We start from the raw sequence: 24512 nt of genomic DNA on the forward strand, positions 1-24512 counted from the left end.
CTCACTCTAACCCACTAAATCCCATTCCCCTCCCAGAGACAGGGAGAGAACCCAGGAGTCCTGGCTCCCAGCCCCCCCTGCTCTAACCCACTACACCCCACTCCCCGCCCAGAGACAGGGAGAGAACCCAGGAGTCCTGGCTCCCAACCCTCCTACTCTAATGCCTAGACCCCACTTCCCTCCCATAATCCCGGTTCCCAGCCCTCTCCCCCACCCCCCGCTCTATCCCACTACCCCCATTTCCCCTGGTGCGATGGTTCAGGAAGCTGAGCAGCCGGACGCTGGGTCTTGGATTCGGGGGGTGATTCCATTTGGAAAGGTCTGAGGGAAGGCGGCAAGACGGGGCCTGGAGAACTCGGGGTGGGACGGAGCCCCATCCCGGGGCAGCTCTCACACGCCGCATCCTTCTACGTACTGCCACAGATCCTGGCCTTGGCAGTACGACGTCCAGGCCACCCTGGCGGAGGAGAGAAAAAGAATCAGTCGCTACCAAGCCGAGGTGCCTCATTAAACACACCCGAGGGGTTACAGGCTCCGGCCTTGGGCAGGCGAGACCCCGGTTATTCTGCCACAGACTCTGCTGCTCTGTGCCTCGGTTTCCCCTCCTGTGAAATGGGGGCACTTGCAACCCCATCTCCCGGGGGGCTGGGCTGAAGGAAAATGGTTAAGCCAGATAAGGAGCTGAGAAATTAGCTCCTAGTCGCACTGCCCGTTATGGAGCAGGGCCCAGCCCGCAGACATCTAGTCAGGCTGCCAAAAATCAGATTAGCAAAAACCCGCACCAAACAAACAAACAAACAAACAAAACACCTTGAGGTTTGCAGACAAACCACCAGAGTCACCAAAAAATCATGCTAAGCAAAATAAATAAATAAATAAACCCAAAACACCATCGTTATGCAGAAAAATCGTGAAATGAGCAAAATAAACTGATGAGGTTTGCAAAAAAATGTCATGAGTTTAGCAAAAGAAAATTAAAAAGAATAATGGAAAAACTGAGACTCACCAAAAAAGACACGAGAGTTTCAGAAAAATCATGAGATTAGCAAAAAAAAAAAAAAAAAGACTGCAAGAGATTCACATGAAAATAGTGAGATTAGCAAAAATAAACACTCATAAGATCTGCAGAAAAATCATGAAGGTTTTGGGGGTATTTTTCTTACAGTGCTTCATTTTCGGGTCCTTTTCTTAGTTTCCTGGCGTGTGCAAGTGTCTGGGGGGGGGCTGAACCAGCTGTTTTCTCATGCACATCTGGGGCAGGGGAGGTGTCTCTGCCAAGACGTAGCTGGGAATTGTTTGGGCTCTTTGCTCACGGGTGTCGGGGCGGATCTAGGGTCTGAGCCTGTTGGGTGATGCTCAGCTCACGGTTTCCAGATTTCTAGCTTTCAAAAAAGCCGAGATTCTCTTCTACACAAGACTCCAGGATCTCCCCATGTCCCCCCCCCTCGCGCCCCCCAGGCAGCCCCCACTTACCAGGCGCTCATGCCGTTGGAGTCCTGGGCAATGATCTTGGCGCATTCAACGTCCGCTGAAAGGTTGTTGCTCAGCAAGTCTGGGGGGGGGATGGAGGATGGGTGAGTGGGGGGGAGCAGAGCAGGGGGGTTCCCTGTTCCCCCCTTGATCCCTCCCACCCCAAACCCACCCACCCCATTTATCACACAGGTGACATTTCCACCCGTACGGATCTCAGATTAGCCAAATGAAATACATGCACTGAGATGCAGCCACATCTGGGAGGGCATCTGGGGAACAGCCGCGCATAACACTGCATGGGGATGGCTGAGATGCAGCCACCTCTGGGGAAGGGAAGCTGGGGAACAGCCGTGCATAACACTGCATGGGGTTGGCTGAGAGGCAGCCACCTCTGGGGCGGGACAGCTGGGGAACAGCCCGACAAGGCTCCCTCCAAGAGAGAGGCTCTCTCCCCCGGCCTCACCGCTGCAGGGAATTTGGCAGATGTTGGAGCTGTACTCGTCCCCGTTCTGGCACCAGTAGCGGCTGTTGATCTGGAAGATGCCGAAGTCGGTGCTGCCGTCCCAGCTGTTGTAGTTGGTGGCCTGGGTGTTGTAGCTGCTCTCGTGCGCGGCCATGCAGACCCCTGAGTCAGAGAGAGGGAGCTCAGCTTGTTATGGCGGGGAAGGGTCAGCAGGTGGCGCTGTGACACACCCCCGCGGGCGAGCTTGGAGACGCACTGCTTGTTGTCAGCACGGCGGGGTATTTATAGAGGGCGCTGTGGCAAGCAGAGCCAGTCTCGGCCTGGTGCCCTTTGGGCAAGGTGGGTCGCTCCGAAATCAGGACACCTCGTGCCCAGCTGTGCGGGCTGGGATCTGACAGACGGCGGACGTGGCAACCGGCTCTGCTCCAAGACTGGGGCGCAGGATGGAAAAAACTCGGCTCGCAGGAAAATGCGGTAAATGCCGGTAAACGCCATTTTCACCGGAGACCCGCAAAGCGAGGCCGAAATATTTCCAGCCGTGCTAACAAAAGCAAAGTCAGGACCATGCGGCCGGCTAGGGTAGGGTGACCAGATGTCCCGATCTTATAGGGACAGTCCCGATTTTTGGGTCTTTTTCTTATATAGGCTCCTATTACCCACCACCCCCCGTCCTGATTTTTCACACTTGCTGTCTGGTCCCCTTATGCAGCAAGTGTGAAAAATCGGGAAGTGGGTGGGGGGTAATCGGAGCCTATCTAAGGAAAAGCCCCAGATATCGGGATTGTCCCTGTAAAATCAGGACGTCTGGTCACCCTACGGCCTGCGGACAGAGGAGCATTTTGACACGGGAGGGCGACCGTTTGCGGTTTAACGGCTATGACGCTTAAACTTGTCGACTGGCAGCGTCTAGTGTCGTAAAATAATTCTCACGTGGCCGCCCCCTCGACCAGCCCTACGACTTCCCGCCACTCTGACGATTTCAATCGAGCCAAACGGAAACGCAACGGTGAAACCCCATCACGGGGACAATTGGGTGCGACAGTGAAAATGTAAATGGATACAAGTCGGACCCCCAAAATGCGTCAAACGCGCCATTTCGAGCAGCTGGGAAAACGTCAGTGGACGAACGGCCAAAACACGCTTGAAACAATTTTGTGCAACTGTGAACATTGAAACGGCTACAAATGGGGAAAAAAATGCGACACCCCCCCAGCTCTGTGCAGCTGTGAATATCTAAGCGGAGGAACAATTCTTAACACACAGTTTTGCACAACTATCAACATTTAAATGGACAGAGCGAGAAAAAGCAGCAGCGAGTCCTGTGGCACCGCATAGACTAACAGACGTATCGGAGCAGGAGCTTTCGGGGGTGAACACCCCTGCGTCGGATGCGTCTGCACCCACGAAAGCTCCTGCTCCGATACGTCTGTTAGTCTATGCGGTGCCACAGGACTCACTGCTGCTTTTACAGATCCAGACGCACACGGCCTCCCCCTCTGATACCGAGCGAGAAAAAAGGCTTAAAACCCAGAATTTCATGCAACTGGGAACATTTAAATGGATCAACATGGCGGGGGGGGGGTGCTTAAAACCCGTAATTTTGCACAACTGTGCAGATGTAAATGGGTTTTTTGAAAATCAGGGAAAAGAGGCTTCAAGAGACCCAGTGCTCGGACCCGGCGACAGTATAAAACCCCTAAACGCCGGTGTCTGCCGGGCCTCGTTTTGCTGGTTCTCAGAGGTCACCGGGTGACAATCAGAGTTTCCGGTCGCTAAATGATCACACACACCCCCCTCCCCCGGTGAGAACCCTACCGCTGCGGAGCTGCACAGAGATGCTGCAGCCCCCCCACCGGGGCAGTGGGAGGCGGCGCGGGCCGGGCCGGGGCGGAGGAGCCGGGGGCCGGGGGCGCCGGGGGCAGGAGGGGTCACTCACAGTTGGCCAGGCTGTAGCCCATGTAGCCGCCCAGGCCCAGCTGCTGCAGCGTCTGAGCCAGCTGGCAGCGGGAGTAGTACATGCCGAGGCCGCCCGGCACCAGGCAGCCCAGCAGCGCGAGCAACGCAAGAGCCTTCATCTCCGCAGGGCGAGGGGCAGCAGAGCTGGGCAGTGGGGACGGGGCACCGGCCGCCCCGGCTTTATCTAGCCCCAGGCGCTGCCCACGCCCCTGGCCAAGGTCACCCCCCCCGCCCCCCAGCGCCGAGAACAACAAGGGCATCTCGGGTATGGCCGGGAGCCAGGACTCCTGGGTTCTCTCCCCAGCTCTCGGAGGGGAGTGGGGGCTGGTGGTTAGAGCAGGGGGGCCGGGAGCCAGGACTCCTGGGTTCTCTCCCCAGCTCTCGGAGGGGAGTGGGGGCTGGTGGTTAGAGCAGGGGGGCCGGGAGCCAGGACTCCTGGGTTCTCTCCCCAGCTCTGAGAAAGGAGTGGGGGCTGGTGGGTTGAAGCAGGGAGGCTGGGAGCCAGGACTCCTGGGTTCTCTCCCCGGCTCTGGGAGGGGAGTGGGGGCTGGTGGGTTAGACCAGGGGGGCTGGGAGCCAGGACTCCTGGGTTCTCTCCCCGGCTCTGGGAGGGGAGTGGGGGCTGGTGGGTTAGAGCGAGGGGGCCGGGAGCCAGGACTCCTGGGTTCTCTCCCAGCTCTGGGAAGGAAGTGGAGCTAGTGGTTAGACCAGGGGGCCGGGAGCCAGGACTCCTGGGTTCTCTCCCAGCTCTGGGAAGGGAGTGGGGCTAGTGGTTAGAGCAGGGGGGCCGGGAGCCAGGACTCCTGGGTTCTCTCCCAGCTCTGGGAAGGGAGTGGGGCTAGTGGTTAGAGCAGGGGGGCTGGGAGCCAGGACTCCTGGGTTCTCTCCCTAGCTCTGAGAAAGGAGTGGGGGCTGGTGGGTTAGAGCAGGGAGGCTGGGAGCCAGGACTCCTGGGTACTCTCCCCAGCTCTGGGAGGGGAGTGGGGGCTGGTGGGTTAGAGCAGGGGGGCTGGGAGCCAGGACTCCTGGGTTCTCTCCCCGGCTCTGGGAGGGGAGTGGGGTCTGGTGGGTTAGAAGGGGGTGGCGGGAGCTAGGACTCCTGGGTTCTATCCATGGCTCTGGGAGGCAAGTGGGGACTTGTGGTTAGAACACAGGAGGGAGCCAGGACTCCTGGGTTCTATCCATAATATGCCACCTCCTTTCTGGGACTCGCAAGCTGGGTCCCCCGTCCGTCCTCCCGGAGCTGGACACATGCTCTGAGCCTCAGTTTCCCCAGAGAGAGGGGCTGCAGGGATGGATTAAAAAAGGGGGTGAGGCTGCTGGAAAGGCGGCTCTGCTGCCTGCACAGAAGCAGCCATTGCTGGGGAGAAGCAGAGGGGGTCCTGCCCCCCCTCCACCACAGCCCCGTCCCGGCAGGTGAGAGCTTTCCTGGCCGTTCTCCAGTCAACGCAAACAGGCTCTTATCTCCTCCAGGTACCGCGAGCCCCGGCCCAGCTAATCGGAGTCCGAGCGCCTGGTGCCATGTTTACAGGACACCCTGTGCCATTGCTGAGACCGGCACGCTGGGCTGGGAGGAAGGAACAGCATCGGGGGAGATCTGGGCCCCGTCGCGCCAGGCGCTGCACGAACCCACCCAGGGCCCCTGGGCAGAGCCCCAGAGCACACGGCAAAGGGGCTCGACGAGGGATCAGCCCAGGGCCGCAGGGAGCCGGGGAGAGAGAGCAAAGAGCAGCCGGGGGCCCCAGGACCCTGCCACGCCGCTGCTAACCCACTGCCAAGGCGCAACCCCCACTCCCGTGCCGGACCCCCAAGGGGTGATGCTGTGCGGGGGGGGGGGGGATGACTCCGGGACTGAGCCGCCAGGCCCCAGCGCCTCTCCGGGAGCTCCCGCGGCGAGGCCAAGCCAGGGCCAACTTCACCGTCGGTGCCAGAATTCGGGAACGCGGCAGAGCGTTGCTGGTGCAGAGCCAGATGGTGGGGGGGGGTGGATGCCAGCCCGGGGGCAAGACGGGGGCCGCACGCCCCTGCGCCCTGCCCGGGTGAAGGCCGGGAGCTCTGCTGCGGCCCCCGGGGGTTAGAACAGCAGAGATCAGGCTGCTCCGGAGGGACGGGGCCGGCCCAGCTGGGGAGCTGCCATCAAAAATCCAGGTGCAAGATAGGCCCCTGGGCCGGAGACAAGAGCCAGGGGAGCCTTCAGCCTGGGGGGTGGGCGCTGTGGGGGGGTGGCCCCTGTCCCGGGGCCAGATGGGAGCTGGCGCCCCCCAGAGGGGCCAGGCCCCTGCCCCATTCCCTGCCCCCCTGAGGCAGCCAGTCCCTGCCCTGTGTCAGGTGGGAGCCGGTGCCCCCTAGAGGGGCCAGGCCCCGCCCCATTCCCTGCCCCCCAAGCCAGCCAGTCCCTGCCTGGTGGTCAGATGGGAGCTGACGCCCCCTAGAGGGGACAGGCCCCATTCCCCAGCCCTTGTCAGCGGTGGGCACGTTCTCCGCGGGCGCTGCACCGGCTCTGCGCAGACAGCCGCCCACGCGGACCACCAGCTGGTTGAGCGGGGAAGGGGCCCGGGCAGCTGGACTGGCACGGTCAGAGCCCCCTAACAGGGACACTCAGACACGCCAGGCCCACGACAATGGACCAGCTCAGTGACTTTCCTCCCCCCCCCCCGCCACGGCCAGCCAGACGCCCCCTCCCCCTCGGCGACCCTGAGTTAGGTGCTGCCCCACTGCCGGGGTCAATCACCACCCTGTGCCTTGTACGGTCGGGTTGCTCCAAACATCTCATCCGCCCCCGTCCCCCAGAGCTTATCTCTCCGAGGGCGCAGGGGGCGTCCGCACCGTAGCTCGGTAGCGGGGGGATCCTGGCACGATCCCTCGGGGGGGGGGCGTGTTTACACGAGCGGCCGGTGCCTGGCCCCTCGTAGGAGCGTTTGTGGTTTTGCAACCCCCCGGTCTCGCCAAGTTCACGTCCCGGGCAGCGAACACGCGGCAGGGCCTGACCGGAGGCCTCCCGCCAGCCCTTTCCGACCAGGCCTCATATCGCAGGGTCCCCTGCTAGCCCCTGGCTCCCACCCCGCAGCCCCCGGCCCGGCAGAGGGGAGCGTCCCTGGCTGTTCTCTCGCCGGGCGCCGCGAGCCCCGGCCCAGCTCAGCGGAGGCCGAACGGCTGGGAACACCCTGTGCCAGCGCAGAGGCCGGCCCGGCTCATCGGTGAAGGTGTGAGAGACGCGCCCCCGCTGGAAACCCGCCCGGGGACGCCGAGGCCCCGGCCCCGTTTGCAGGCCGAGCAGTTGGCCACTTTGGAATAAACTCAACGGTCGCCACCTTTGTTTTCAGCCACTTGGTTTTTTTAATCACACTCAGCTGGAGGCACCGGCGAGCCCCCGGGTCACAGCTGGCATCAAACGCACGGGGCCGGGGGCCGGCGAACCGGGCAACCAGGCCGGCCCCGCGGGTGAGCAAGGGGCTTTTCGTTTGCAAGTCAGGGGCTCGTCTTCGGGACAGACAAGGAGCCAGGATCAAGCCCAGCCCGACAGGCCGAGCGCCCCCACGGGAACCCGGCGGCCGAGCGCGGCCATGGCAGGGCGGAAGGGACTGTCCCAAACCGACACGCTGGGGTGAAGCGAGGCAGCGACTGGTCTTCAGAGCCCTGCCACCGGAGCTAAGGAACCAGCAGCTGCTGGGGGGCAAACTCCCGTCGCCCCAGAGCCGAGGGGCAGACGGGGGGCGGGTGAAGTGAGCTGGGGGTGATCGGATGGGGCAGCCAACCTGCAGCCTGCCCAGGGTTTAAATAAATCTGGGCACCCCCCACCCCAGGTTGAGTCCTGCTGCCCGGTTCAGATCCACCTCCCCCACCCCGGCTCCCACGCTGGTACCCCCAGGCCAGGAAACCGGAGCCCCGGCCAGCTCCCCGAAACCCCAACTCTCTGCCATGCTGAATGGGAACTGACAGGAGTCCTGGCTCCCAGGCTCCCCTGCTCTAACCACCAGCCCCCACTCCCCTCCCAGAGCCGGGGAGAGAACCCAGGAGTCCTGGCTCCCAGCCCCCCCTGCTCTAACCCACTAGCCCCCACTCCCCTCCCAGAGCCGGGGAGAGAACCCAGGAGTCCTGGCTCCCAGGCTCCCCTGCTCTAACCACCAGCCCCCACTCCCCTCCCAGGGCCAGGGAGAGAACCCAAAAGCCCCCCTGCCCACTCCCCACAGCACGGCGCCCCCCGGCGTCCAGCCCTGACTGCCAGGGGAGAGCGCCCCCTGCCCAGCCCCCCACAGCACAGCACCCCCCAGCGCCCGCCCCTGACTGCTGGGGAGAGCGCCCCCTGCCCACTCCCCACAGCACGGCACCCCCCAGTGTCCAGCCCTGACTGCCAGGGGAGAGCGCCCCCTGCCCACAGCACAGCGCCCCCCAGCGCCGGGGGTTCTCACTACAGAACCGGGCCCCCCGGTGCCTCCTCCGAGGCAGCGGCCGCGGTGTTGAAGATCTTGGCCAGCAAGGAGCGGCTGGTCTGGGATTTCAGCTGGATCTCCTGGGCCTTGGCCAGCTGCCCACGGAGCCGGCGCCCGCCCGCGCCCGCCTTGCGCTGCTGGATCTCCTCCTCCGTGGGGCGCTGGACGAAGCCCCAGCTCTTCTCCTCGGCGGGGGCGGGGGCGGCGGCGGCCCGGCGGGTGAAGCGCTGGCTGGTCTCCACGCTCTGCAGGTAGAAGTTGGTCTCGCGCTTGGCCTGAGAGATCTCGACCCGCAGGCGCTGCTGCCGGACCTGCCGCTCATAGGCCAGGCGCTCGCTCAGGTGCGGCCACTTGAACCGGTGCAGGTACTGCGGGGACGGACGGACACGTCACTGCCTCTGACCGGCTGGACCCCGCACCCCACCCAGAGCCAGGGAGAGAACCCAGGAGTCCTGGCTCCCAGCCCCCCCTGCTCTAACCACCAGACCCCACTCCCCTCCCAGAGCCAGGGAGAGAACCCAGGAGTCCTGGCTCCCAGCCCCCCTGTGCTCTAACCACTACACCCCACTCCCCTCTCACAGCCAGGGAGAGAACCCAGGAGTCCTGGCTCCCAGCCTGGCCTCCACCCCGCTCTAAGCACCAGACCCTGCTCCCCTCCCAGAGCCGGTACCTTCATGTTCCACAGGTCGTAGCGGAAGCGGCTGCGCCGGCGGGTGCTCATGGGCGTGTTGTGCAGACTGGCGGCCACGAGCTTCGCCATGCGCTTGTCCCTGAACTCCACCCAGCCCTCCGTGTAGTTCTTGACCCTGGCGCCAGCTTTCTTCTTCCTCTTCTGGACGAACCGCTCTGGGGGGACGGAGAGATCAGCCCCTGCCATACCCCCCGCAAGGCCCTTCCAGCCACAGGCCCGCCCGGCGCGGGATGCAGCCACCTCTGGGGCGGGGCGGTTGGGGAACAGCCGCACATAACGCCGCAATATATTTTCAGCCAGGAAGTGAAGGGGAGCCCGATGTGCAACCGGAGCCACCGATTCCAGCTGAAGACGGGATTCCAGCTGAGGACGTCTGGGTTCGCGCCCCAAATATTAGGTGACAACCAGCAAGGGAGATTTAGTGACTGCAAAGGGTCAGGGCACGTCTGTGTGACTGACGTCCCCCTCTGCCCCTTCAAGTGCCCGGCCCTGCCTGCCAGGGGAGCGCACCCCCTGCCCAGCCCCCAACCCTGCTCCCCACAGCACAGCGCCCCCCAGAGCCCGGCCCCCTTCCCAGCCCCCCACCCACACGCCACTGACTCACCCTCGGGCTGCAGGAAGATGCGTCCGACCTCCCCGTAGACGCTGAGCAGGTTTCGGGCATGCCGGGCCCGGAAGCCGGGCGGGATGTGCCCTAGGTAGATGATGCCCGGCACGATCTTCTTACCCTGGGGGGGGTTGGGGGCACCAGGTGGGGGGCTCCCGTCCTCGTCTGCCTCCTGCCCGGCCCCCGGGGGGCTCCCATCCTCGTCTGCCGCCTGCCCGGCCCCCGGGGGGCTCCCGTCTTCGCCTGCCTCCTGCCCGGCCCCCGGGGGGCTTCCGTCTTCGCCTGCCTCCTGCCCGGCCCCCGGGGGGCTTCCGTCTTCGCCTGCCGCCTGTGGCTCCTCCAGCATCCCGGGCGCTGCCGCCTGTCAACAGGGAGGGGTTAGAGCCAGCCTCAGGCCACCCCTGACCTCCATGCCGCCCCCCATTGCCCAGCTCCACAGCCCCCCCATCCCTCTATGTTCCATCCCCATATCCCCCACAGCCCTTCACCCCATTCCCCACCCCGCAGCCCCCCTAGAGCCCACCCCTGCATGTCCCTGTCTCCACATCTCACCTCTCCTCCACCCCATTCCCCATCCCTACAGCGCCCCCATATTTCCCACCCTCCAGATCCCCTGCCCCCCCCACGCCCCAGCCTCCCGACCCTCCCGATCCCACGGGCTCTGCTGTCCTCCCCCCGCCCCACATGCTCCAGCACCCCCCAGCTCTGCCCCATCCACTCCCCCTTCCTCCCGCATCCCCCGGCCCCCCGCCGCTAGGTCCCACACGTCCCCCCCACACCTGATCTCATGCCCCCCCAGACGTCCCCCTCCGCCCTACACATCTCTCCCTCCGCCAGTCCCCCATCTCCCACGAGACCCCCCCCGCCGCCCTTCCCCCAACACCGCCCCCAACCTACCTCTCCCTCCGCCAGCCCCCTCCTCCCAGCTCCTCGAGCCCCCCCGCCTGCTGCTCCCGGAGACCGCCCAGCCCCCCCAGCCGTGACCCCAGCTCACTCGCGCCCCGCTGGCCTCACTTTACGGCCCGCGAGCCATGCGTAGAGCGACCGACCCGGAAACCAATGGCAGAGGGGGCGTGGTCAGAACGCTCAGGAGGAAATGGGGCAGAGCTAGGGCGGGGAAAGGGGCGGGGTGAGAACGCCCAGGAGGAAGCGGGGGCGGAGTCGGGGTGGGGTTAGAACGTCCAGGAGGAAGTGGGTGCGGAGCAGGGGCGGGGTTAGAACGTCCAGGAGGAAGCGGGGGCGGAGTCGGGGCGGGGTTAGAACGTCCAGGAGGAAGCGGGGGCGGAGCAGAGGCGGGGTTAGAACGTCCAGGAGGAAGCGGGGGCGGAGCCGGGGCGGGGTTAGAATGTCCAGGAGGCAGCGGGGGCGGAGTCGGGGCGGGGTTAGAACGTCCAGGGGAAAACGGGGGCGGGGCCAGGGCTGTGAGGGGCGTGGCTGGAGGAAGGAAGTGGGGGGGGCCGAAGGAGGACAGCGGGCTGGGGGAGGAATAACTGAGGGGGTCGGGCCAGGATAATGTGAACGCAGCCCTCCCCTGGCACCCTGACCTCTGGCCAGTCCCTGCCTCAGTTTCCCCATCTGCCAGGCAAGGGGAGGGGGGAAGCAGTCACGGCCTCACCCTGCCTCCCAGGGCGGTGGGAGGATCCAGACTGTGAGGGACTCGGCCATGGGGGGTGGACCCAGAGCCTAGAGGGCTCTTAAGCAGGCCCTGATCCGGAGGCTCGCCGTGGCAGCTGGACGGGCAGGGAGCGGAAATGGGGGTGCGGCGGGTCGCAGGGAGGGGGCGAATCAGGGGATGGGAGGGTTCGCCCTCTAATCAGACCAAGGCACGTCGGCCCTCGCGGGACGCACCAGCTGCAGAAAAGGCGAAACCGAATGTGCGAGGCAGGAACTGAGGAGGTGACAGCAGGCGCCCCCCCAACTCCCTGCTGACCTGATCTGGGGGAGACGGTCCCTGCCCCTGCTGAGATCGGGGCCCCGTCGCGCCGGGCGCTGCCCAGACACACAGACAGAGACAGGCCCTGCCCCAGCTGAGATCAGGGCCCCGTCACGCCAGGCGCTGCCCAGACACACAGACAGAGACAGGCCCTGCCCCAGCTGAGATCAGGGCCCCGTCGCGCCGGGCGCTGCCCAGACACACAGACAGGGACAGGCCCTGCCCCAGCTGAGATCAGGGCCCCGTCGCGCCGGGCGCTGCCCAGACACACAGACAGAGACAGGCCCTGCCCCAGCTGAGATCAGGGCCCCGTCGTGCCGGGCGCTGCCCAGACACACGGCGAGAGACAGGCCCTGCCCCAGCTGAGATCAGGGCCCCGTCGCGCCGGGCGCTGCCCAGACACACAGCGAGAGACAGGCCCTGCCCCAGCTGAGATCAGGGCCCCGTCGCGCCGGGCGCTGCCCAGACACACGGACAGAGACAGGCCCTGCCCCAGCTGAGATCAGGGCCCCGTCGTGCCGGGCGCTGCCCAGACACACGGCGAGAGACAGGCCCTGCCCCAGCTGAGATCAGGGCCCCGTCGCGCCGGGCGCTGCCCAGACACACGGCGAGAGACAGGCCCTGCCCCAGCTGAGATCAGGGCCCCGTCGCGCCGGGCGCTGCCCAGACACACGGACAGAGACAGGCCCTGCCCCAGCTGAGATCAGGGCCCCGTCGCGCCGGGCGCTGCCCAGACACACGGCGAGAGACAGGCCCTGCCCCAGCTGAGATCAGGGCCCCGTCGTGCCGGGCGCTGCCCAGACACACAGCGAGAGACAGGCCCTGCCCCAGCTGAGATCAGGGCCCCGTCGTGCCGGGCGCTGCCCAGACACACAGACAGAGACAGGCCCTGCCCCAGCTGAGATCAGGGCCCCGTCAGGCCAGGCGCTGCCAGACACACAGCGAGAGACAGGCCCTGCCCCAGCTGAGATCAGGGCCCCGTCAGGCCAGGCGCTGCCCGACACACAGACAGAGACAGGCCCTGCCCCAGCTGAGATCAGGGCCCCGTCGCGCCGGGCGCTGCCCAGACACACAGCGAGAGACAGGCCCTGCCCCAGCTGAGATCAGGGCCCCGTCGCGCCGGGCGCTGCCCAGACACCCAGACAGAGACAGGCCCTGCCCCAGCTGAGATCAGGGCCCCGTCGCGCTGGGCGCTGCCCAGACACACGGCGAGAGACAGGCCCTGCCCCAGCTGAGATCAGGGCCCCGTCACGCCGGGCGCTGCCCAGACACACAGACAGAGACAGGCCCTGCCCCAGCTGAGATCAGGGCCCCGTCGCGCCGGGCGCTGCCCAGACACACAGACAGAGACAGGCCCTGCCCCAGCTGAGATCAGGGCCCCGTCGGGCCGGGCGCTGCCCAGACACACAGACAGAGACAGGCCCTGCCCCAGCTGAGATCAGGGCCCCGTCGGGCCGGGCGCTGCCCAGACACACAGACAGAGACAGGCCCTGCCCCAGCTGAGATCAGGGCCCCGTCGGGCCGGGCGCTGCCCAGACACACAGACAGAGACAGGCCCTGCCCCAGCTGAGATCAGGGCCCCGTCGCGCCGGGCGCTGCCCAGACACACAGCGAGAGACAGGCCCTGCCCCAGCTGAGATCAGGGCCCCGTCGCGCCGGGCGCTGCCCAGACACACAGACAGAGACAGGCCCTGCCCCAGCTGAGATCAGGGCCCCGTCGGGCCGGGCGCTGCCCAGACACACAGACAGAGACAGGCCCTGCCCCAGCTGAGATCAGGGCCCCGTCGGGCCGGGCGCTGCCCAGACACACGGCGAGAGACAGGCCCTGCCCCAGCTGAGATCAGGGCCCCGTCGCGCCGGGCGCTGCCCAGACACACGGCGAGAGACAGGCCCTGCCCCAGCTGAGATCAGGGCCCCGTCGCGCCGGGCGCTGCCCAGACACACAGCGAGAGACAGGCCCTGCCCCAGCTGAGATCAGGGCCCCGTCGCGCCGGGCGCTGCCCAGACACACAGCGAGAGACAGGCCCTGCCCCAGCTGAGATCAGGGCCCCGTCGTGCCGGGCGCTGCCCAGACACACAGCGAGAGACAGGCCCTGCCCCAGCTGAGATCAGGACCCCGTCGCGCCGGGCGCTGCCCAGACACACAGACAGAGACAGGCCCTGCCCCAGATGAGATCAGGGCCCCGTCGCGCCGGGCGCTGCCCAGACACACAGAGACAGGCCCTGCCCCAGCTGAGATCAGGGCCCCGTCGCGCCGGGCGCTGCCCAGACACACAGACAGAGACAGGCCCTGCCCCAGCTGAGATCAGGGCCCCGTCGCGCCGGGCGCTGCCCAGACACACAGCGAGAGACAGGCCCTGCCCCAGCTGAGATCAGGGCCCCGTCGCGCCGGGCGCTGCCCAGACACACAGACAGAGACAGGCCCTGCCCCACCTGAGATCAGGGCCCCGTCGCGCCGGGCGCTGCCCAGACACACAGCGAGAGACAGGCCCTGCCCCAGCTGAGATCAGGGCCCCGTCAGGCCGGGCGCTGCCCAGACACACGGCGAGAGACAGGCCCTGCCCCAGCTGAGATCAGGGCCCCGTCGGGCCGGGCGCTGCCCAGACACACGGCGAGAGACAGGCCCTGCCCCAGCTGAGATCAGGGCCCCGTCGCGCCGGGCGCTGCCCAGACACACAGACAGAGACAGGCCCTGCCCCAGCTGAGATCAGGGCCCCGTCGCGCCGGGCGCTGCCCAGACACACAGCGAGAGACAGGCCCTGCCCCAGCTGAGATCAGGGCCCCGTCGCGCCGGGCGCTGCCCAGACACACGGCGAGAGACAGGCCCTGCCCCAGCTGAGATCAGGGCCCCGTCGGGCCGGGCGCTGCCCAGACACACAGACAGAGACAGGCCCTGCCCCAGCTGAGATCAGGGCCCCGTCAGGCCGGGCGCTGCCCAGACACACAGCGAGAGACAGGCCCTGCCCCAGCTGAGATCAGGGCCCCGTCGGGCCGGGCGCTGCCCAGACACACAGCGAGAGACAGGCCCTGCCCCAGCTGAGATCAGGGCCCCGTCGGGCCGGGCGCTGCCCAGACACACGGCGAGAGACAGGCCCTGCCCCAGCTGAGATCAGGGCCCCGTCGCGCCGGGCACTGCCAGACACACAGACAGAGACAGGCCCTGCCCCAGCTGAGATCAGGGCCCCGTCGTGCCGGGTGCTGCCAGACACACAGCGAGAGACAGGCCCTGCCCCAGCTGAGATCAGGGCCCCGTCGCGCCGGGCGCTGCCCAGACACACAGACAGAGACAGGCCCTGCCCCAGCTGAGATCAGGGCCCCGTCGCGCCGGGCGCTGCCCAGACACACAGACAGAAACAGGCCCTGCCCCAGCTGAGATCAGGGCCCCGTCGCGCCGGGCGCTGCCCAGACACACAGACAGAGACAGGCCCTGCCCCAGCTGAGATCAGGGCCCCGTCGCGCCGGGCGCTGCCCAGACACACAGACAGAGACAGGCCCTGCCCCAGTCCTTCCATGGTGATTGGCATTAATTACATCACCCTCCGTTCGTTCTTTATTAACCGAGTCCCGCGCCGGCCGTTCCGTTATCTTGCCCCGTGTCCAGAGAACGGGCCTGTAATTACCCGGGTCGTCCGATTCACCCCTTTTAAACACTGGCCAAACATTAGCTGTCTCTGGGCCTTCCCCAGAGCTCTGGGCTCCAGGATGTGTTGAAAACCAAGCCCCTTCTTCCACGCCTGTACAGCCCAGTCGGCATCTGCCCCATCCACCCCACGGCCAGACGCCAGGACTCTCTGCCCCCCTTTTCCAAAGGAGCTGGAGAGGATGCGGAGAAGAGTCCCAGAGACGGCCCCGGGGCTGGAGAAGACGCCTGGGTGGGGGAGATTGAAGCAGCGCGGGCTGGTTCCTGTGGGAGATCGGTCGCAAGGTGGGTGGATAGCGGCATCTAAGCACCTTCGCGGGGGCAGGGGGGGAATCCCTGGTGCCAGCTGGTCTCTAATCTAGAGGAGAAAGTCAGAGCGAGATCCAATGCCTGGGAGATAAAAGCCAGACAAACCCAGTTGCAAACAAGGCGTTAAGAACCTAAGAGCGGCCGCGGTGAGTCACATCATGATCCGTCTAGCCCAGCTCCCGTCCCCGACAGCGGCTCGTGCCAGAGCTTCAAGGGCAGCGCACAGAACAGGGCAATTCTGGAGAGATCCCCCCCCCCGTCTTCCACACCTGGCTTTTGCCCGTCGGAGATCTACCGTCATCCGGAGCCTGGGGTGGCTTCCTTGAGCATCTTGGCTGACAGCTATGGATGGATTAACCCTCCAGGAACTTCTCCAGTTCCTTTTCGAACCCCGCTATCCTTCTGGCCATCGCAACATCCCCCGGCAGTGAGTTCCACAGGTGAATTGTGCAGTGTGTGAAGAATTCTCTATTCGCCTTTTCCACACCCATCGACACCTCTCTCCTGTCCCCCCCGAGTCATCGCTCTTCGAAGCTAAACAGCCCTGAGCTTTCTAGTCTCTCCTTGGTTGGACGCCAGCCCCTCCGTCACCTTTGCTGCCCTTCTCGGAGCCTTTTCCGCTTCCGCCGGGCCCGTTCTGAGACGGGGCGACCAGAACTGGCCCCAGTCCCCAAGATGTGGGCGGCCCACGGATTCATACAGCGACATTGTATTTCCGAGCCCTTTCCCGCCGGTTCCTGAGCCTTTTTTTGACCGCTGCCGCGCGTGGGGCTGGCGTTCTCCAAGAATCAGTCCACAGGGAGGCCACGATCGTGCTCACGAGCGGCGGCAGCGGCTAATTTTGACCCCCTCGAATTATGTTGACGTGGCTCTTCGGAACCTTGAGTTTCGTCCGCCGTCGTGTGGCCTGGTTTGAGGCGACCCCCTTGCAGCTCTCCGCAGGCAGCGTCGGGCCTAACGCTGATAGTCTCGGCGGTTGGCCCCGGGCCTGGGGATGGGGAAGTGGTGGATTTGCCGTCTCCCGGCTGACCCAGGCTGGGAGAGCAGCGCCGAGCTAGTCCGGGAGAGGCGAGAGGCTCGGGGCCGGCTGGGAGGAGCTCCCCGGGATGGGGGGGTCCCCAAGCTCGTGGGACCCCGTTGGAGGAGGTGGGCCAGCGCCGGGGGTCCCGAAAGGATGGCACTGGCCACCCATCCCCAGAGGGAGCACAGAGCAGCAGTTTGGAGCTTTCACCAGTAGATGGTGCCCTGGCACCGCTGGCATCACCCCTCCTTCCCAGGCCCAGGGCAGGGACTGGCCAGGGACCTGGAGCTGGAAGCCAAGAGTGAAGTGCTGAGGGGAAACACAGGTGCAGTTGCCCTGAACTGTGACATGTCCACATGAACCAGAACTGGGGCAGGGGGGCGTATCCCAGCTCAAGAGATCACGCTGGGAGCCAGGACTCCTGGGTTCTCTCCCGGCTCTGGGAGGGGAGTGGGGTCTGGTGGTTAGAGTGGGGGGCTGGGAGCCAGGACTCCTGGGTTCTCTCCCGGCTCTGGGAGGGGAGCGGGGGCTGGTGGTTAGAGCAGGGGGGCTGGGAGCCAGGACACCTGGGTTCTCTCCCGGCTCTGGGAGGGGAGCGGGGTCTGGTGGTTAGAGCAGGGGGGCTGGGAGCCAGGACTCCTGGGTTCTCTCCCGGCTCTGGGAGGGGAGTGGGGTCTGGTGGTTAGAGTGGGGGGCTGGGAGCCAGGACTCCTGGGTTCTCTCCCGGCTCTGGGAGGGGAGCGGGGGCTGGTGGTTAGAGCAGGGGGGCTGGGAGCCAGGACTCCTGGGTTCTCTCCCGGCTCTGGGAGGGCAGTGGGGACTAGTGGGTGGAGCAGGGGGGCTGGGAGTCATGATTCTTGGGTTGATTGCCTCCCTGCTTCCCCTCAGCGAGGGCAGCGGGGCTGGGGAGGAGGCCGGCTCGCTCGGGCTGGGGACGAGCAACGGGATTACGCTGAGTGGGATTTCTCCTTCAGCCTGCATGAGGCTATAATCCCCTGGGCCATGCTGGCGGGAGATGGAGGAGATTATCTGGGTGGGGGTGCGCGGCGGCTCCGGCCTGGCACAGAGACCCCCGCGGAGGACTGGGCTGGGCTGGCCTAAAAGCCATCGGGGGGGTCAGGGGTCAGATAGCGAAGTGAAGGACGAGACTGAACCGGCCGGGGGTCCCCTGAGGCTGGGAATGACACGGATGATGGGCTGGGTGAGCAGGGCCAGGCCTCTGTGGTCCATCCACTCCTATGGCCCGATGGGCCCACGGACCATCGTCTGCCCCCTGCCTGCAGCCCCGGATCAGACCCGGGGGCCCGGCCAGCCCGGTTCCCCACCCCTGGGCCCTGGACTGGACCCAGGGGCCGATCAGCCTGGTACCAGAGAGCGAGAGGGGGGTGTATGGAGAGAGAGCGAAAGACAGAGGGTTGTGTATGGGATAGATAGAGCGAGTGTGTGGGGATCGGGGGGATGGATAGCTAGGCAGGCAGGCAGGCTGGGCTGCGTGGGGCCGGAGGGGGATAGATAGAGGGAGTGTGTGGGGATAGATGGGGGGGGATGGATAGCTAGGCAGGCAGGCAGGCTGGGCTGCGTGGGGCCGGATGGGGATAGATAGAGGGAGTGTGTGGGGATAGATGGGGGGGATGGATAGCTAGACAGGCAGGCTGGGCTGCGTGGGGCCGGAGGGGGATAGATAGAGGGAGTGTGTGGGGATAGATGGGGGGATGGATAGCTAGGCAGGCAGGCCGGGCTGCGTGGGGGTGGATGGGGATAGATAGAGGGAGTGCGTGGGGATAGATGGGGGGGATGGATAGCTAGGCAGGCAGGCAGGCCGGGCTGCGTGGGGCTGGATGGGGATAGATAGAGGGAGTGTGTGGGGATAGATGGGGGGATGGATAGCTAGGCAGGCAGGCAGGCAGGCCGGGCTGTGTGGGGCCGGAGGGGGATAGATAGAGGGAGTGTGTGGGGATAGATGGGGGGGATGGATAGGTAGGCAGGCAGGCAGGCCGGGCTGTGTGGGGCCGGAGGGGGATAGATAGAGGGAGTGTGTGGGGATAGATGGGGGGATGGATAGCTAGACAGGCAGGCCGGGCTGTGGGGGCCGGAGGGGGATAGATAGAGGGAGTGTGTGGGGATAGATGGGGGGGATGGATAGCTAGACAGGCAGGCAGGCCGGGCTGCGTGGGGCTGGATGGGGATAGATAGAGGGAGTGTGTGGGGATCGGGGGGATGGATAGATAGGCAGGCAGGCAGGCAGGCCGGGCTGCGTGGGGCTGGATGGGGTTAGATAGAGGGAGTGCGTGGGGATAGATGGGGGGATGGATAGCTAGGCAGGCAGGCAGGCCGGGCTGCGTGGGGCTGGATGGGGATAGATAGAGGGAGTGTGTGGGGATAGATGGGGGGATGGATAGCTAGGCAGGCAGGCAGGCCGGGCTGCGTGGGGCCGGAGGGGGATAGATAGAGGGAGTGTGTGGGGATAGATGGGGGGATGGATAGCTAGGCAGGCAGGCAGGCCGGGCTGTGTGGGGCCGGAGGGGGATAGATAGAGGGAGTGTGTGGGGATAGATGGGGGGGATGGATAGCTAGGCAGGCAGGCAGGCCGGGCTGCGTGGGGCCGGAGGGGGATAGATAGAGGGAGTGTGTGGGGATAGATGGGGGGATGGATAGCTAGGCAGGCAGGCAGGCCGGGCTGCGTGGGGCCGGAGGGGGATAGATAGAGGGAGTGTGTGGGGATAGATGGGGGGATGGATAGCTAGGCAGGCAGGCAGGCCGGGCTGTGTGGGGCCGGAGGGGGATAGATAGAGGGAGTGTGTGGGGATAGATGGGGGGGATGGATAGGTAGGCAGGCAGGCAGGCCGGGCTGCGTGGGCCGGATGGGGATAGATAGAGGGAGTGTGTGGGGATCGGGGGGATGGATAGCTAGGCAGGCAGGCAGGCTGGGCTGCGTGGGGCCGGATGGGGATAGATAGAGGGAGTGTGTGGGGATAGATGGGGGGGATGGATAGCTAGGCAGGCAGGCAGGCTGGGCTGCGTGGGGCCGGATGGGGTTAGATAGAGGGAGTGTGTGGGGATAGATGGGGGGATGGATAGCTAGACAGGCAGGCAGGCCGGGCTGCGTGGGGCCGGAGGGGGATAGATAGAGGGAGTGTGTGGGGATAGATGGGGGGATGGATAGCTAGGCAGGCAGGCCGGGCTGCGTGGGGCCGGATGGGGATAGATAGAGGGAGTGTGTGGGGATAGATGGGGGGATGGATAGCTAGGCAGGCAGGCAGGCCGGGCTGCGTGGGGCCGGATGGGGATAGATAGAGGGAGTGTGTGGGGATAGATGGGGGGATGGATAGCTAGGCAGGCAGGCAGGCCGGGCTGCGTGGAGCCGGAGGGGGATAGATAGAGGGAGTGTGTGGGGATAGATGGGGGGATGGATAGCTAGGCAGGCAGGCCGGGCTGTGTGGGGCCGGAGGGGGATAGATAGAGGGAGTGTGTGGGGATAGATGGGGGGGATGGATAGCTAGGCAGGCAGGCAGGCCGGGCTGCGTGGGGCCGGATGGGGATAGATAGAGGGAGTGTGTGGGGATAGATGGGGGGGATGGATAGCTAGGCAGGCAGGCAGGCCGGGGTGCGTGGAGCCGGATGGGGATAGATAGAGGGAGTGTGTGGGGATAGATGAGGGGATGGATAGCTAGGCAGGCAGGCCGGCCTGCGTGGGGCCGGAGGGGGATAGATAGAGGGAGTGCGTGGGGATAGATGGGGGGGATGGATAGCTAGGCAGGCAGGCAGGCCGGGCTGCGTGGGGCCGGATGGGGTTAGATAGAGGGAGTGTGTGGGGATAGTTGGGGGGGATGGATAGCTAGGCAGGCAGGCAGGCAGGGCTGCGTGGGGCCGGATGGGGATAGATAGAGGGAGTGTGTGGGGATAGATGGGGGGGATGGATAGCTAGGCAGGCAGGCAGGCCGGGCTGCGTGGGGCCGGATGGGGTTAGATAGAGGGAGTGTGTGGGGATAGATGGGGGGATGGATAGCTAGGCAGGCAGGCAGGCCGGGCTGCGTGGGGCCGGATGGGGTTAGATAGAGGGAGTGTGTGGGGATAGATGGGGGGATGGATAGCTAGGCAGGCAGGCCGGGCTGCGTGGGGCCGGAGGGGGATAGATAGAGGGAGTGTGTGGGGATAGATGGGGGGGATGGATAGCTAGGCAGGCAGGCAGGCCGGGCTGCGTGGGGCCGGATGGGGATAGATAGAGGGAGTGTGTGGGGATAGATGGGGGGATGGATAGCTAGGCAGGCAGGCCGGGCTGCGTGGGGCCGGATGGGGATAGATAGAGGGAGTGTGTGGGGATCGGGGGGATGGATAGCTAGGCAGGCAGGCAGGCCGGGCTGCGTGGGGCTGGATGGGGTTAGATAGAGGGAGTGTGTGGGGATAGATGGGGGGATGGATAGCTAGGCAGGCAGGCCGGGCTGCGTGGGGCTGGATGGGGATAGATAGAGGGAGTGTGTGGGGATAGATGGGGGGATGGATACCAAGGCAGGCAGGCCGGGCAGTGTGGGGCCGGATGGGGATAGATAGAGGGAGTGTGTGGGGATAGAGGGGGGGATGGATAGCTAGGCAGGCAGGCAGGCTGGGCTGCGTGGGGCCGGATGGGATTAGATAGAGGGAGTGTGTGGGGATAGATGGGGGGGATGGATAGCTAGGCAGGCAGGCCGGGCTGCGTGGGGCCGGATGGGGATAGATAGAGGGAGTGTGTGGGGATAGATGGGGGGGTTGGATAGCTAGGCAGGCAGGCCGGGCTGTGTGGGGCCGGATGGGGATAGATAGAGGGAGTGTGTGGGGATCGGGGGGATGGATAGCTAGGCAGGCAGGCCGGGCTGCGTGGGGCCGGAGGGGGATAGATAGAGGGAGTGTGTGGGGATAGATGGGGGGATGGATAGCTAGGCAGGCAGGCAGGCCGGGCTGCGTGGGGCCGGAGGGGGATAGATAGAGGGAGTGTGTGGGGATAGATGGGGGGGATGGATAGCTAGGCAGGCAGGCAGGCTGGGCTGCGTGGGGCCGGAGGGGGATAGATAGAGGGAGTGTGTGGGGATAGATGCGGGAGATGGATAGCTAGGCAGGCAGGCAGGCCGGGCTGCGTGGGGCCGGATGGGGTTAGATAGAGGGAGTGTGTGGGGATAGATGGGGGGATGGATAGCTAGGCAGGCAGGCAGGCCGGGCTGCGTGGGGCCGGATGGGGTTAGATAGAGGGAGTGTGTGGGGATAGATGGGGGGATGGATAGCTAGGCAGGCAGGCCGGGCTGTGTGGGGCCGGATGGGGATAGATGGGGGGATGGATAGCTAGGCAGGCAGGCAGGCCGGGCTGCGTGGGGCCGGATGGGGTTAGATAGAGGGAGTGTGTGGGGATAGATGGGGGGATGGATAGCTAGGCAGGCAGGCCGGGCTGTGTGGGGCCGGAGGGGGATAGATAGAGGGAGTGTGTGGGGATAGATGGGGGGATGGATAGCTAGGCAGGCAGGCCGGGCTGCGTGGGGCCGGATGGGGATAGATAGAGGGAGTGTGTGGGGATCGGGGGGATGGATAGCTAGGCAGGCAGGCAGGCCGGGCTGCGTGGGGCTGGATGGGGTTAGATAGAGGGAGTGTGTGGGGATAGATGGGGGGATGGAGAGTTAGGCAGGCAGGCCGGGCTGCGTGGGGCCGGAGGGGGATAGATAGAGGGAGTGTGGGGATAGATGGGGGGGATGGATAGCTAGGCAGGCAGGCAGGCCGGGCTGTGTGGGGCCGGATGGGGTTAGATAGAGGGAGTGTGTGGGGATAGATGGGGGGGATGGATAGCTAGGCAGGCAGGCCGGGCTGCGTGGGGCCGGATGGGGATAGATAGAGGGAGTGTGTGGGGATAGATGGGGGGATGGATAGCTAGGCAGGCAGGCAGGCCGGGCTGTGTGGGGCCGGAGGGGGATAGATAGAGGGAGTGTGTGGGGATAGATGGGGGGGATGGATAGCTAGGCAGGCAGGCAGGCTGGGCTGCGTGGGGCGGGCCGGAGGGGGATAGATAGAGGGAGTGTGTGGGGATAGATGGGGGGGATGGATAGCTAGACAGGCAGGCCGGGCTGCGTGGGGCCGGAGGGGGATAGATAGAGGGAGTGTGTGGGGATAGATGGGGGGGATGGATAGCTAGGCAGGCAGGCAGGCTGGGCGGCGGGGGGCCGGAGGGGGATAGATAGAGGGAGTGTGTGGGGATAGATGGGGGGGATGGATAGCTAGACAGGCAGGCCGGGCTGCGTGGGGCCGGAGGGGGATAGATAGAGGGAGTGTGTGGGGATAGATGGGGGGATGGATAGCTAGGCAGGCAGGCAGGCTGGGCTGCGTGGGGGTGGATGGGGATAGATAGAGGGAGTGTGTGGGGATAGATGGGGGGGATGGATAGCTAGGCAGGCAGGCAGGCCGGGCTGCGTGGGGCGGGATGGGGATAGATAGAGGGAGTGTGTGGGGATAGATGGGGGGATGGATAGCTAGGCAGGCAGGCAGGCCGGGCTGCGTGGGGCCGGAGGGGGATAGATAGAGGGAGTGTGTGGGGATAGATGGGGGGATGGATAGCTAGGCAGGCAGGCAGGCCGGGCTGCGTGGGGCCGGATGGGGATAGATAGAGGGAGTGTGTGGGGATAGATGGGGGGATGGATAGCTAGGCAGGCAGGCAGGCCGGGCTGCGTGGGGCCGGAGGGGGATAGATAGAGGGAGTGTGTGGGGATAGATGGGGGGATGGATAGCTAGGCAGGCAGGCCGGGCTGCGTGGGGCCGGAGGGGGATAGATAGAGGGAGTGTGTGGGGATAGATGGGGGGATGGATAGCTAGGCAGGCAGGCAGGCTGGGCTGCGTGGGGCCGGAGGGGGATAGATAGAGGGAGTGTGTGGGGATAGATGGGGGGGATGGATAGCTAGGCAGGCAGGCAGGCTGGGCTGCGTGGGGCTGGATCGCGATAGAGCTAGGGAGTGAGGGGGGATAGATGGGGGGGATGGATAGCTAGGCAGGCAGGCAGGCCGGGCTGTGTGGGGCCGGATGGGGATAGATAGAGGGAGTGTGTGGGGATAGATGGGGGGGATGGATAGCTAGGCAGGCAGGCCGGGTTGCGTGGGGCCGGAGGGGGATAGATAGAGGGAGTGTGTGGGGATAGATGGGGGGGATGGATAGCTAGGCAGGCAGGCAGGCAGGCCGGGCTGCGTGGGGCCGGAGGGGGATAGATAGAGGGAGTGTGTGGGGATCGGGGGGATGGATAGCTAGGCAGGCAGGCAGGCCGGGCTGCGTGGGGCCGGATGGGGATAGATAGAGGGAGTGTGTGGGGATAGATGGGGGGATGGATAGCTAGGCAGGCAGGCAGGCTGGGCTGCGTGGGGCCGGATGGGGATAGATAGAGGGAGTGTGTGGGGATAGATGGGGGGATGGATAGCTAGGCAGGCAGGCAGGCTGGGCTGCGTGGGGCCGGAGGGGGATAGATAGAGGGAGTGTGTGGGGATAGATGGGGGGATGGATAGCTAGGCAGGCAGGCAGGCTGGGCTGCGTGGGGCCGGATGGGGATAGATAGAGGGAGTGTGTGGGGATAGATGGGGGGATGGATAGCTAGGCAGGCAGGCAGGCCGGGCTGCGTGGGGCCGGATGGGGATAGATAGAGGGATTGTGTGGGGATAGATGGGGGGATGGATAGCTAGGCAGGCAGGCAGGCCGGGCTGCGTGGGGCCGGATGGGGATAGATAGAGGGAGTGTGTGGGGATAGATGGGGGGATGGATAGCTAGGCAGGCAGGCCGGCCGGGGTGCGGGGGGCCGGATGGGGATAGATAGAGGGAGGGAGTGTGTGGGGATAGATGGGGGGGATGGATAGCTAGGCAGGCAGGCAGGCCGGGCTGCGTGGGGCAGGATCGGGATAGATAGAGGGAGTGTGTGGGGATAGATGGGGGGGATGGATAGCTAGGCAGGCAGGCAGGCCGGGGTGCGTGGGGCCGGATGGGGATAGATAGAGGGAGTGT

The 24512-nt window shown here is 65.5% G+C and overlaps 2 protein-coding genes across 4 annotated transcripts; both read right to left on the minus strand.

The window, feature by feature from the left end:
* Window positions 1-250: 250 nt before the first annotated feature.
* On the minus strand, window positions 251-4123 carry LOC123349888 (lysozyme C-like). The gene is made up of 4 exons (XM_044988157.1): window positions 3873-4123; window positions 1937-2098; window positions 1474-1552; window positions 251-457 (listed from the first exon to the last, which is right to left on the minus strand). The coding sequence occupies exons 1-4, from the start codon at window positions 4009-4011 to the stop codon at window positions 391-393; spliced, it is 447 nt and encodes a 148-aa protein (XP_044844092.1). The 5' UTR covers window positions 4012-4123; the 3' UTR covers window positions 251-390.
* A 4080-nt stretch (window positions 4124-8203) lies between these two features.
* ABT1 (activator of basal transcription 1) lies at window positions 8204-10760 on the minus strand. 3 transcript variants are annotated; one of them, XM_044988119.1, is made up of 4 exons: window positions 10635-10760; window positions 9618-9981; window positions 8993-9168; window positions 8204-8690 (listed from the first exon to the last, which is right to left on the minus strand). In XM_044988119.1, exons 2-4 carry the CDS (start codon window positions 9964-9966, stop codon window positions 8301-8303), a joined length of 915 nt encoding a protein of 304 aa, XP_044844054.1. In that variant the 5' UTR covers window positions 9967-9981; window positions 10635-10760; the 3' UTR covers window positions 8204-8300. The 3 variants fall into 3 exon arrangements, with proteins under 3 accessions (XP_044844054.1, XP_044844053.1, XP_044844055.1); XM_044988118.1 differs by having other exon boundaries at window positions 10615-10741; XM_044988120.1 differs by lacking the exon at window positions 10635-10760 and having other exon boundaries at window positions 8205-8690; window positions 9618-9867; window positions 9946-9981.
* Between the last annotated feature and the right edge of the window lie 13752 nt (window positions 10761-24512).

Source organism: Mauremys mutica, chromosome 15 (genome assembly GCF_020497125.1).
Source record: "Mauremys mutica isolate MM-2020 ecotype Southern chromosome 15, ASM2049712v1, whole genome shotgun sequence".
Taxonomy (NCBI): Eukaryota; Metazoa; Chordata; order Testudines; family Geoemydidae; genus Mauremys; species Mauremys mutica.